This window comes from Chiloscyllium plagiosum, unplaced genomic scaffold (assembly GCF_037043375.1).
Source record: "Chiloscyllium plagiosum isolate Xiang-an unplaced genomic scaffold, Cpla_swu_hap1 HiC_scaffold_11, whole genome shotgun sequence".
Taxonomy (NCBI): Eukaryota; Metazoa; Chordata; class Chondrichthyes; order Orectolobiformes; family Hemiscylliidae; genus Chiloscyllium; species Chiloscyllium plagiosum.
In genome coordinates, this window is record NW_028270149.1 from 81,322,842 (window position 1) to 81,337,077 (window position 14,236).

At 45.8% G+C, this 14,236-nt stretch overlaps 1 protein-coding gene across 1 annotated transcript in view; it reads left to right on the top strand.

Annotated features, from left to right (window-relative positions):
- LOC122557091 (sodium- and chloride-dependent neutral and basic amino acid transporter B(0+)-like) overlaps positions 1-14,236 on the top strand; it is a 93,174-nt gene that overhangs the window by 26,021 nt on the left and 52,917 nt on the right. Inside the window, 2 exon segments of the mRNA XM_087992230.1 lie at positions 10,784-10,932; positions 10,934-10,952. Coding sequence (XP_087848356.1) covers positions 10,784-10,932; positions 10,934-10,952 — 168 coding nt within the window.

Here is a 14,236-nt window from a genome sequence, read left to right on the forward strand (position 1 = left end):
CACCAACTAAATCTATGTGAAGGAATATTGTACCCTTATTCAGGAAGGGCTGCAAAGAAAAGCCTGGAACTATAGACCAGTAAGCCTAACATGTGTGGTGGGTAAGTTGCTTGAGAAGATTCTGAGACATAAGATGTACATGCATTTGGAAAGACAGGGTTTATTTAGGAGTAGTCAGCATGGCTTTGTGAGTGGGAGATCATGCCTTGCAAATTTGTTAGCGTTCGTCGATGAAGTGACCAGGAAAGGTTGACGAGGGCAGGGCGATAGATGTAGTCAATATGGATTTCAGTAAGGCACTTGATAAGATTCCACATGGTAGGCTTCTCTGGAAGGTTAGATCACATGTAATCCAGTGGGAGCTGGTAAACTGGATACACATTTGGCTTGATGGTAGGAAGCAGAGGGTAATAGTGGAAGGATGCTTGTCGGTTTGGATGCCTGTGATTAGTGGAGTGCTTCAGAGGTTGGTGCTAGGCCCATTACTGTTTGTTATCTATATCAGTGATTTGGATGAGAATGTACAAAGCATGATTAGTAACTTTGCTGATGACACTAAAATAGGTGGTAGCATGGACAGTGAGGAAGGTTATCATAAATTGCAGCAGGACCTTGATCAGCTGGGGAAGTGGGCCGAGCAATGGCAAGTGGAGCTTAGTATCGATAAGTGTGAGGTCTTGCATTTTGGAAAGTCAAATCAAGGTAGGAGTTTCGTGGTGAATGCTAAGTCCGTAAGGAGTGTAGTGGAACAGAGGAATCTTGGAGTTCAGGGGTTCACAGTTCTCTGAAGGTGGAGTCACAGGTAGACAGGGCAGTGAAGAAGGCTTTTGGCACACTGGCCTTCATCAGTCAGGTACTGAGTATAGAAATTGGGAAGTTGTGTTGTAGATATGCAGGGCATTGGTGAGGCAGTGCTTGGAGTATTGTGTTCAGTTTTGGTCACTGTGTTATTGGAAAGATGTTATTAAACTGAAAAGAGTGCAGTAGACATTTACAAGGATGTTGCTTGGACTCAATGGTCTGAGTTATAGGGAGAGCTTGGACAAGCTAGGACTTTTATCTTTAGAGTGTAGGAGACTGAAGGAGGACCTTATCGAGGTGTATCAGATTATGAGAGGCATAGATAGGATGAATGCACTCAGTCTTTTCCTGTGGGTTGGGGAATTGAGGACCAGAGAGCATGAGTTTAAGGTTAGAGGGTAAAGAATAAAAGAGAACGTGAGGGGCAACTGTTTTATATGGAGGGTGGTATGCATATGGAATGAGCTGCCAATGGAAGTGGGTATATTAACAACATTTAAAAGACATTTGAACAAATACATGGATAGGAATGGATTAGAAGGATAAGGGCCAAGTGCAGGGAAATGGGATCAGCATAAATGGATACTTGTGATTTTTGAGAAGATTTGTTGTTCAGGTTGTAAGTTTGCTCGCTGAGCTGGTAGATTTGTTCTCAGACGTTCCATCACCATGCTGGGTAACATCATCAGTGAATCTCCGTTGAAGTGCTGGTGTTCTGTCCCGCAGACATGGGACTGCTGGGTAAGTGAGGCCTTTCAATACCCTTTAATCTCTGTACCAAACTAGTCGAATCGGAACCGGGGAACTGTTTATGACTCCTCTGAGAAAAACTAAGGGCACAGAAAGAAAAGAAACAGCTTTTAGATAAAAAGGACCAGCTCTGTGACACCTCCCCCCATTTTAAAAAAAACATCAATATCAAAAGATGGCTTCATGTTTAAAACTCTTCAAAAACAAACTGGTTATTCGTCTAAAACACACATATACACTGTACTAACTATAAACATGCAGACCCACATGCAAAATAAGGCCGTGGCACACCCGCCACCAAACACCTCCCATATCTCAATCGAGCCTCGGTAACGCATTGGCAATCACATTTTTGCGACCTGGCATTTTTGTTTTTAAATGTTTCCACAAATGTCAATGGGTTATGATCAGTGTGTATGATTGTCTCAAATGCATTGCTGGTAATATAAACACTGAAATGTTGTAATGCCAATACAAAGTCTCTTTCTCCACTGTTGAATATTTCTGTTGATGAACGTTCAATTCCCTGGAAAAGATGGGTCTTTCGGTTCCCTCATCATCCTTCTGCAGGAACACCGCACCGCAGCGGCACCCACATCACTGGCATTGATAGCCACCTTGAAAGGCTTCATGTAATCCGGTGTGGCTAATACTGTGACAATGGTTAACACTGCTTTTAGGCTGTCAAATGCCTTTTGACAGTCCACTGTCCACTGAAACTTCTTGCCCTGTTTAACAGTTTGGTGAGTGGAACAACCACACTGTTAAAGTTTGGAACAAACGTTAGGTAAAATTCACTCAATCCCAGGAACTGTCGTACTGCTCTTTTCGTCATTCCCCAATGACTTTTGTTTTTGCATCCCATGGGGCCATTTATCCATGTCCAATAACACGGCCCAGGAAGGTGACTTGGGCTTTGGCAAACTCACTTTTAGCTAGGATTACCACCAAGTCTGCCTTCCGAAGTCGATCGAACAATTCCGATAAACACAGTATATGTCCCTTCCATGAGTGAGTAAAAATCATCAGGTCATCAATGTACACCACACAGTTGGATAATCTGGCAATGATCTTCTTCGTCAGTCTCTGAGATGTGGCTGGAGCGTTTTTCATACGAATGGCCTGACTTTGAACTGATATAGTCCATTTGGCATTACGAAAGCCGAAATTGCCTTTTCTCTCTCTGACAGAGGTACTTTCCGGTAGCCTCTGAGTAAGTCCAACTTAGAACTGTAAGTTGATTGTTCCACTTATTTGACAGTCCTCCAACCGTGTAATTGGATATGCATCAGTCTTTGTAACAACATTGACTTTGCGATAGTCCACACATAACCGTTGGGTACCATCTGGCTTTGACACCATGACTTTGGGTGAGCTCCAGTCACTGTAACTCACTTCGATTGTGCCACCTTGGAGCATGCACTCTATCTCCTTCTGAAACTGTGCCAACTTTAGCGGGTTATGCCTATAAGGATGTGGCTTAATCGGAACAGTGTCTCCTATCTCTAGATCATGCACAATTAGGTTAGTGCTTCCCTGTTTATTTCTCCATATCTCCCCACGTGATAGTAATAACTCTTTCAGGTCGTTTCAAATTTCTTGTGGAAGGTAACTCAATAATTTATCCCAATTTTTGACAACTTCCTCATTGTCCAATTTGATTTGAGGAATGTCCAATTCAGAATCCACTAAACTTGTTTTTCCCTTCTGTGCTGTAATCATGAACACCTTCTCCTCTTGCATTCTTTCCTGATCGAAATACCTTTGGAAAATATTCACATGACACACTCTGTGCGAGATTACTTCCTGTCTGGAGTCCATATCAAGTAGTTCACCTCACTCAATTTCCTCTCGATTTGATAAAGTCATAGAGATGTACAGCATGGAAACAGACCCTTCGGTAGGGGACCTGTGCAATCAATCAAGACTCTTGTGAAAGGTTCCTCAAATGCTAGAATAGGTATTAAAGGTGCAGGTTTTATTACTGCCTGTAGTTTTCCGATTAGCTGACATGTATGACACATTTGGCAAAATTTAACTGCATCATTGTGTAGTCCAAGTCAGTAAAAATGTCTTTGTATTTTAGCCAGTGTTTTCCTCACCTCTAAAAGACCTCCATGTGGTAGCTCATGCGCCACTTGCAGCACCTCCTTTCTATACTCTTCTGGCAAAACAATTTGTAGAGTCATAGAGATGTACAGCATGGAAACAAACCCTTCAGTCCAACTCGTCCATGCCAACCAGATATCCCAATCTAGTCCTACCTGCCAGCACCTGGCCCATATCCCTCCAAACCCTTCCTATTCACATACCCATCCAGATGTCTTTTAAATATCGCAACTGTACTAGCTTCCACCATTACTTCTGGCATCTCATTCCATGCACGTACCACCCTCTGCGTGAAAAGGTTGCCTCTTCGGTCTCTTTTATATCTTTCCCTTCTCAACCTATGCCTGAAACTCTGTCCATTCCTCATCTGCTTGAATATGTGATGGTCTCCGTTTCCTCATTAAGACATCATTTGTTAAGTAATAACTCACAGGGATGCATTTGCGCTCTCTGAATGCCTTTTTCTTATCTGATCAAAAGAAGTCTTGGATAAAGCTAACTCAGCTTCCTTATCTCTGCATTTTGATCTGTCCTGCTTCAACTTGTGCCTCTGTGATCCTATGATCCCACAGTCTGGGAAAATTCCTGGATAATTATTCTTCTTTTCTTCAGTTGCCTGTGTCCCCACTGACTTTTCAACAAGAGTAAGCAGCATGCCTACCGGTGAATCAACTATATCATTTGCAAGGACAAATTGTATTTCTGGAGTTGTAAGTTTGTCCAGTACTCTTACCACAAATTCTCCTGTCTTCTCTGGACTCTCTTGCCTCACTTTACATGACTGAGCACTTTTTGTCTCACCATGAATTCCTGTTACCAGTACTTTTTCTGGCAATAGTCCCTCAGGAGTACACACCCCCTCATCCTTCAGCATTACAGACCGAGAGGATCCTGTGTCCCTTAATATTGTCACCTCTTTACCTGCTACTCCTGGCCTATGTGAATAAACGTAACCCTTGCATGTGTATTTTTTAAGCAGATCTGGCACTTCCTCCTTAAATCAACCTCTGATCATCTTTGAGGCAGTTGTCTAACTTCCCTTGTGATTTTTGTTAATAGTCCAAAAAAACCTCCCAGACTTGTCTGGTTTTCCTACCTCTGGCTTTCTGCTAGCCCACCAACACTGATTTTACGTGGCCCACTTTATGACAATGAAAGCACCTGAGCTTTTTAACTCCTTTGTCTCCCTCAAGGGTTTCTTTTTTACCCTGTGGTAAGTTGTCTTTATGATCTTCACTGAGATTTACCTTGCCCCTTCTACATGAGGATATCTCTCTGCCCCAGTTTCTATTCCTCATGGACTGAACTTGATCCTGGAAGCCAAACCAAGTTTTATGGACCAGCTCATAATCATCAGCCCCTTCAGCTGCCAACCTTGCCATTTTAACTGTCTGCTCTTCCACATGAGTTTGCACTACTTCCTGGCAAAGTTTACCTTCAGCCTTTGTTTCCAGCCTTTTAAGCTGATTTTGCTTTTAATTGTCAGTTTTAGAAGTTCTCTTTCTTTTTCTTTGTCTTCTGCTGCTCTCTCCATTCCCCCTCTTTTGCTGTCCGTTCGTTTTCCCTCTCTTCTGCTGCTCTCTTTTTCCCTCTCTTCTGCTTTTATTCATAACTCAAACCGTTTCATTTCTGCTGCCCTTTCCTTTTCTCTCACCTCCAACTTGAGCTGCTTCATTTGCAATTGAATTCTTGCCATCTCTATAGATTCTGATGGTTTCTCTAGCAAGTTTTACTTTTGTCGGCGGCAGTTGGAGCGGGAGGTATGACAGTGAGGACCAGAGGCCTGACTGGAAGGTAAATTTTAAAAGATATAAAGGTTTACCTTGTGTATAGACAGAGCAGACATGGGACTGCTGGGTAAGTGAGGCTTTATATTCAGGTAAAGCAGTGTTGCTTTACCTGAAACACTACTCTATAGTGTCTCTCACGTGTTGTCCTCCTCTAACCAAAACAAAATTCTTTGCACCAAGTGGTAGGTGACTGAATTCTTGTTCTTTTAGTTTTTCAGTAGTCTTGTCGGGAATTTAGAATAGTAGGAATGGAGGTTAGGGTTGTTTAATGTTCCTCCTGCAGAATGTGGGAGGTAAGGGTCACCAGTAGTGTCCCTGCTGACTGCATCTGTGGGAGGTGCACCCAACTCCAGCTCCTTGAAAACCGCTTTAGGGAACTGGAGCTGGCGCTGGATGAATTTCAGATCATTCAAGGGGTGGGGTGTGTGTGTGTTATTGAGAGGAGTTACAGAGACGTAGTTGCACCTCAGGTAAAAGAAGGTAGATGGGTTACCATCGGGGGTTGGAAAGGGAAATGGCAGGCAGTGCAGGGATCTCCTATGGCCATTCCTCTCAACAACAAGTGTACAGTTTAGATACTGTTTGCGGGATCGACTTACCAGGGGTAAGCAATGGGGCACAGGTCTCTGGCACAGAATCTGTCCCTGTTGCGCAGAAGGGAAGTAGGAAGGGGAGCAGAGCATTAGTCATTAGGGATTCCATGGTTCGGGGACAGATGGGAGGTTTTGTGGGAATGAGAGAGACTCATTCTTTGGTGTATTGCCTCCCAGGTGCCAGGATTCGTGATGTCTCTGATCGTCTTTTTGGGATCCTTGCAGGGGAGGGGGTACAGCCCCATGCCGTGGTCCACTTAGGCACCAATGACATAGGTAGGAAGAGAGATGGGCATTTAAAGCAGAAATTCAGGGAGCTAGGGTGGAAGCTTAGAGCTAGAATAAACAGAGTTGTTATCTCTGGTTTGTTCCCCATGCCACGTGTTAGCAAAGCAAGGAGTAGGGAGAGAGAGAGGAGTTGTACACGCGGCTACAGGGATGGTGCAGAATGGAGGGCTTGAGTTTCCTGGATAATTGGGGCACTTTCTGGGGTAGGTGGGACATCTACAAATAGGATGGTCTTCACCTGAACCAGAGGGGTACCAGTATCCTGGGGGGGGTGGGGTTGGAATTTGCTAATACTGTTCAGGATGGTTTAAACTAATTTAGCAGGGGGATGGGAACCAAAGTTGTAGTTCGAGTATACGGAGGATGAGAGTAGTGATGTCAGAACTAAGATTTGAAGGTCGCAAGAAGGCCCCAGCAGGCAAGAAGTTGGTTTGAAATGTCTCTACTTCAACAGCAGAAACATCCAGAATAAAGTAGGTGAACTTGCAGCATGGATTGGTACATGGGATTTTGATGTTGTGGTCATTTCAGAGACATGGGTAGTTTCAGTAAGAACAGAGAAAATGACAAAAGAAGGGGTGGTGTGGCACTGTTAGTCAAGGACAATATTACGGTTGCAGAAAGGACATTTGAGGACCACTTTACTGAGGTAGTATGGGCTGAGATTAGAAACAGGAAAGGAGAGGTCAACCTGTTGGGAGTTTTCTATAGGCCACCAAATAGTTCAGAGATGTAGAGGATAGCATAGCAAAGATGATCCTCAATAGGAGCGAGAGTGACAGGGTAGTTATTATGGGGGTCTTTAGCTTTCCAAATATTGACTGGGACATGCTATAGTTCAAGTACTTTAGATGGGTCAGTTTTTGTCCAATGTGTGCAGGAGGGTTTCCTAACACACTATGTAGACAGGTGAACAAGGGATGAGGCCACATTAGATTTGGTACTGGGTTATGAACCCAGCCAGGCATTCGATTTTGGAGGCAGGTGAGCACTTTGGTGAAAGTGACCACAATTCGGTTATGTTTACTTTAGTGATCGAAATAGGTATATACACAGGGCAAGAGTTATAGCTGGGGGGAAAGCAATTATGATGTAATTGGTCAAGATTCAGGATGCATAGGATGGGGAAGGAAACTGCAAGGGACGGGCACAATTGAAATGTGCAGCTTATTCAAAGACCAGCTACTGCAGGTCCTTCATAAGTATGTACTGGTCAAGCAGGGAGGAAGTTGTCACGTGTGAGCCATGGTTTACTCAGGAAGTTGAATATCTTTGTCAAGGGGAAGAAGAAGCTTATATTAGGATGTGGTGTGATGGCTCAGTTAGGGTGCTTGAGAGTTACAAGTTAGCCAGGAAAGACCTAAAGAGAGAGCTAAGAGGAGCCAGGAGAACCCGAAGGCTTTCTATAGCTATATCAGGAATGAATAAAATGACAAGAGTAAGATTAGGGCCAATCAAGCATAGTAGTGGGAAGTTGTGCATTGGTCAGCGGAGATAGGGAAGTGCTAAATGAATACTTTTTGTCAGTATTGACATTAGAAAAAGACAATGTTGAGGAGAATCCTGAGTACTAGACTAGACTGGATTGAGGGCATAAGGAGGAGGAGTTAGCTGTTTTTACACTTTTCAGAATTGCTAAGTCCCCTGGGCTGGATGGGATTTATCCTAGGATTCTCTGGAAAGCCAGGGAGACGATTGTCGAGCCTTTGGCTTTATTTTTATGTCGTCATTGTCTACAGGAATAGCGCCAGAAGACTGGAGGATCGCAAATGTTGTTCCCTTGTTCAAGAAGGGAAGTAGAGACAACCCTGGTAATTGTAGACCTGTGGGTAAACTGTTGGAAAGGGTTATAGGAGATATTATTTATAATCTAAAGATGAATAGAGATTAGGGATAGTCAACAAGATTTTGTGAAGGATGGGTCGTATCTCACAAACATTATTCAGTTCTTTGAGAAGATGACCGAACAGGGGGGTGAGGGTAAAGTGGTTGATGTGGTGAGTACGGATTTCAGTAAGGCATTTGATAAGGTAGGCTTGGAGAAAATATGGAGGCACGGGAATGAGGGTGATTTAGTGATTTAGATCAGAAATTGGCTTGCTAAAAGAAGACAGAGGGTGATGCTTCATGGGAAATATTAATCCTGGAGTTCAGTTACTAGTGGGGTACTGCAAGGATCTGTTTTGGGTCCACTGTTGTTTTTCATTTATATAAATGACCTGGATGAGGGCACAGAAGGATGGGTTAGTAAATTTGTGGATGACACTAAGATTGGTAGAGTTGTGGATCTTGACAAAGGTTGTTGTAGATTACAGAGAGACATAGATAAGCTGCAGAGCTGGGCTGAGAGGTGGAAAATTGAGTTTAATGCAGATAAGTGTGAGGTGATTCACTTTGGAAGGAGTAACAGGAATGCAGAATACTGGATGGTAAGGGTAAGATTTTTGGTAGTGTCGATGAACAACCAGACCTCGGCCTCTCAATACCTCGATTCTTGAAAGTTGCCGCCCAGGCCCAGGTTGATAAGGTTGTTAAGAAGGCACATGGTGTGTTGGCTTTTATTGGTAGAGGGATTGATTTTCGGAACCACGAGGTCGTGCTGCAGCTGTACAAAACTCTGGTGCAGCCACATTTGGAATATTGCGTACAGTTCTGGTCACTACATTATAGGAAGGATGTGGAAGCTTTGGAAAGGGTTCAGAGGAGATTTACTAGAACGTTGCCTAGTATGGTGAGAAGTTCTTACAAGGAAAGGCTGGGGGATTTGATGCTGTTTTCGTTAGAGAGAAGAATATTGAGAGGTGACTTAATTGAGACATATAAAATCGTCATAGGGTTCAATAGGGTGGATAGTGAGAGCCTTTTTCCTCAGATGGTAATGGCTAGCACGAGTGGACATAGCTTTAAATTAAGAGGTGATCGATATAGGACAGATGTCAGAAGTAGTTTCTTTACTCAGAGTAGTAGGGGTGTGGAACGCATTGCCTGTAACAGTTGTAGACTCACCAGCATTGAGGACATTTAAATGGTCATTGGATAGGCATATGGACAAGACTAGAATAGTGTAGGTTAGATGGGCTTCAGATGTCGGTGCAACATTAAGGGCCAAAGGGTCTGGCCTGCACTGTAATGTTCTATGTTCTATTAATTTTAAATGCTGACCTACTGCTGTAATTATCTCTCCTTTCCTCACAGAAGCAGGCAGGTCCATTCCCAGCTGGTCTGCTAATTCCTGCAGCTTGGTCTTATTCACCTTTTGCAAAACTTCCAAAGTTACCGCATCCACCTCCAGAAAACTTGTGGCAACTGAAAGAGCCATTACTATCCCAAACTTTGTCTCCCCAACAAAAACAACCCCCAAGCTAAAGACACTAACACCTTTCACTTGCTATTAAACATCCCAATCTGTTATGAACTTGGCCAGACCACTCAAAACATTCTTAAGCAGGCAGCCCAGACCATAACTTTGCAATTTGTTTCGGTAAGTGTACAGTGAAAATTACCCGGAGTAAGTTAGCTCGGTTGACTACCAGGTTTTAAAACAGATGAAAATTTATTCACATAATTACACAATGAAACACAAAGAACAGAATAAAGAGCCTTGACAAAACTCAGTCTATCCAAACTAGACTTAATTATGCTATTCTAAATATACACAACCCCCTTAAACAACAGTGAAAATGGAACAAATGCTCACAGGTTGAAGTTAGAAGGGCAGAGAGAGAGAGAGCCTGTTTCCATGCAGCTGAAATCCTAACTAGTTCTGGACTGAACCGCTCAGCTAGAGAGCATCCAAGGAGCAGGAGAATTGACATTCCTGAAGAAGGGCTTATGCCCAAAACGTCGATTTTCCTGCTCCTTGGATGCTGCCAGATCTGCTGCGCTTTTCCAGCAACACATTTTTCAGTTCTGATCTCCAGCATCTGCAGTCCTCTCTTTCTCCCCACTCAGCTAGAGAGCTGACCACTCCCCCTTTCGTGATACAGGTCACTTCTAAAACATGACCACTTTGGCCTGAATTCTTAATTGTTTACATATAAACAAAAAAGGCCTCTCAATACCCTTTAATCTCTGTACCAAACTAGTCTAATCGGAACTGGGAGCTGTTTACAACCCTTCTGAGTAAAAAACCAAGCACACAGTGTCCTTCAGAAAAGGAACAGCTTTTAGAAAAATGGGGCCAGCGCTTTGACAGATACTTGTGATAGTTGATAATGTCTTTTAGTGGCTACTTGGTACTCGTGTATCCTGGTGGCTAGTTTCCTGCCCATCTATCCAATGTAATGTTTGTTGCAGTCCTTGCAGGGTATTTTGTAGATGGACATTTTGATCGGTATGGAGCAATTTGGGCCAAAGGGCCTGTCTCCGTTCTGTAGGCCTCTATGGCTCAATGACTCTAATTTATTTCAAAGCAGTTTCAAATCTAATCTCATGCTTCTTGTTCAATTTAAGGTGTGGGCATAAATGCTGTTATATTTGCAGTATTTGGCATCATTTCATATACCTGCATCCTCGCCTACAGTCTGTACTACCTGTTTGTGTCCTTCCAATCACCCCTACCATGGGCAGATTGCTTCAGTTGGTGGGGAGAGGATGAAAACATGCAGCAGGACTCCCAAAGGTACGGTGCTCAATTCTGTTGGGACTGATTACCCATTCTGTCAATCTGAATGAGTGAGAGAAATGGACAATCATTTTGTGACCATACAGTAGAACATCTTGCATAGATGTCAGTAGCAAGAATGTTATTGAGTCACTGGACTTCCAAGGATAATCAATGATACCTTTTTGTGACTATAGTGTAAGCTTTAATGAAAATCGTAATTTCTGTTGCAGGGAATTTAGTACACTTTGGGCTATAATTGTAAATTGTCTGAATTCTGACCTGAATTTCAACTTTTTCATGTTCTTAATGTTTTTAATGTTCTGACTGTCGTCTTCAGGCAGGGAATTACACTGTACAATCTGTCTGTGCCCAGTTGAGGTGGGATGCAAGCTTCTTGCTGCCTGCTCATCAACATGGTTGCCAGGATCACATTGGGTTTATGACACAGGAACAGACCATGTGGCAATTGAAATTCTGTAATTCAACAGGGGGGAGTGAGGGCTGCAGCAGAGATGTGTAAGTGTTGGGTGGTCTGGTATTTGTTCCCCTCATACAAAGATGACATTTTTTTGCTCTTGAATACAAAGCACTCTGTTGGCCTGCTCCTTCTGACGGACACTGCTCTGGAATGGCACTGGACAGCTATGATGGTCATGGGCAACACACAATTGGCTGGCTATGCCTATTGGAGTCAAAATCTATGGTGTAGGGAAAGCACAGCAGGTCAGGCAGCATCCAAGGGGCAGGAGAGCCAATGTTTCGGGCAGAAGCCCTTCATTTGGAATGGGGTTTATGTCCGAAACATCGACTCTTGTACTCCATGGAGGCTGTCTGACCTGCTGTGCTTTTCCAGTACCACATGTTTTGACTCTGACTCTCCACCATCTGCAGTCCGCACTTACTTCAATGCCCTGTTGGTTAGTTAAAGAAGGGTCAGTGGAAGGACAAAGATTCTGCATACGCCATTTAATAATTAATTCCAGAGGCATTTTCTAATCCAGGTAGCAAAACCGCAGAATACCAGCAGAGTTAAATCTTACCAGAATTGGCTGCTAACACAAAATGTTATTTCTTGCCCTCTCTCCGTCTCTCCCGCCGTCGCGCTCTCCCGGCCGCTCGCCCTCTCTCTTCCCGTCACTCTCTCTCTCTCCCCGTCACTCTCTCTCTCTCTCTCCCCGTCTCTCTCTCTCTCTCTCCCCGTCACTCTCTCTCTCTCTCCCCGTCACTCTCTCTCTCTCTCCCCGTCACTCTCTCTCTCTCTCTCCCCATCACTCTCTCTCTCTCTCTCACTCCCCGTCACTCTCTCTCTCTCTCTCTCCCCGTCACTCTCTCTCTCTCCCCCCGTCACTCTCTCTCTCTCCCCCCGTCACTCTCTCTCTCTCCCCCCGTCACTCTCTCTCTCTCTCTCCCCCCGTCACTCTCTCTCTCTCTCTTCCCCCGTCACTCTCTCTCTCTCTCTCTCCCCCCGTCACTCTCTCTCTCTCTCTCTCTCTCTCTCTCCCCCGTCACTCTCTCCTCTCTCTCTCTCTCCCCCGTCACTCTCTCTCTCTCTCTCCCCCCGTCACTCTCTCTCTCTCTCTCTCCCCCGTCACTCTCTCTCTCTCTCTCCCCCGTCACTCTCTCTCTCTCTCCCCCCGTCACTCTCTCTCTCTCTCCCCCCGTCACTCTCTCTCTCTCTCTCCCCCGTCACTCTCTCTCTCTCTCCCCCTGTCACTCTCTCTCTCTCTCCCCCCGTCATTCTCTCTCTCTCTCTCTCTCTCCCCCCGGCACTCTCTCTCTCTCTCTCTCTCTCTCCCCGAGTCATTCTCTCTCTCTCTCTCTCTCTCTCTCTCTCTCTCTCCCCGTCACTCTCTCCTCTCTCTCTCCCCGTCACTCTCTCTCTCTCTCTCTCCCCGTCACTCTCTCTCTCTCTCTCTCTCCCCGTCACTCTCTCTCTCTCTCTCTCCCTCCCCGTCACTCTCTCTCTCTCTCTCTCCCCGTCACTCTCTCTCTCTCCCCGTAACTCTCTCTCTCTCTCCCCGTCACTCTCTCTCTCCCCGTCACTCTCTCTCTCTCTCCCCGTCACTCTCTCTCTCTCCCCGTCACTCTCTCTCTCTCTCCCCGTCTCTCTCTCTCTCTCTCTCCCCGTCACTCTCTCTCTCTCTCCCCGTCACTCTCTCTCTCTCTCTCCCCGTCACTCTCTCTCTCTCTCCCCGTCACTCTCTCTCTCTCTCCCCGTCACTCTCTCTCTCTCTCCCCGTCACTCTCTCTCTCTCTCCCCGTCACTCTCTCTCTCTCTCCCCGTCACTCTCTCTCTCTCTCTCCCGTCACTCTCTCTCTCTCTCTCTCTCTCTCTCTCTCTCTCTCTCTCTCTCTCTCTCTCTCCTCTCCTCTCTCTCTCTCCCCGTCTCTCTCTTCTCTCTCTCCCCGTCACTCTCTCTCTCTCTCCCCGTCACTCTCTCTCTCTCTCCCCGTCACTCTCTCTCTCTCTCCCCGTCACTCTCTCTCTCTCTCCCCGTCACTCTCTCTCTCTCTCCCCGTCACTCTCTCTCTCTCTCCCCGTCACTCTCTCTCTCTCTCCCCGTCACTCTCTCTCTCTCCCCGTCACTCTCTCTCTCTCTCCCCGTCACTCTCTCTCTCTCTCCCCGTCACTCTCTCTCTCTCCCCGTCACTCTCTCTCTCCCCGTCACTCTCTCTCTCTCCCCGTCTCTCTCTCTCTCTCCCCGTCTCTCTCTCTCTCTCCCCGTCACTCTCTCTCTCTCTCCCCGTCACTCTCTCTCTCTCTCCCCGTCACTCTCTCTCTCTCCCCGTCACTCTCTCTCTCTCCCCGTCACTCTCTCTCTCTCCCCGTCACTCTCTCTCTCTCTCCCCGTCACTCTCTCTCTCTCTCTCTCCCGTCACTCTCTCTCTCTCTCTCCCTGTCACTCTCTCTCTCTCTCTCTCCCTGTCACTCTCTCTCTCTCTCTCCTCTCTCTCTCTCTCTCTCTCTCTCCCCGTCACTCTCTCTCTCTCTCCCCGTCACTCTCTCTCTCTCTCTCCCCGTCATCTCTCTCTCCCCGTCTCTCTCTCTCCCCGTCACTCTCTCTCTCTCTCCCCGTCACTCTCTCTCTCTCTCTCCCTCCTCTCTCTCTCTCTCCCGTCACTCTCTCTCTCTCTCCCCGTCTCTCTCTCTCTCTCCCCCGTCTCTCTCTCTCTCTCCCCGTCACTCTCTCTCTCCCCGTCACTCTCTCTCTCTCCCCGTCACTCTCTCTCTCTCCCCGTCACTCTCTCTCTCTCCCCGTCACTCTCTCTCTCTCCCCGTCTTCTCTCTCTCTCTCTCT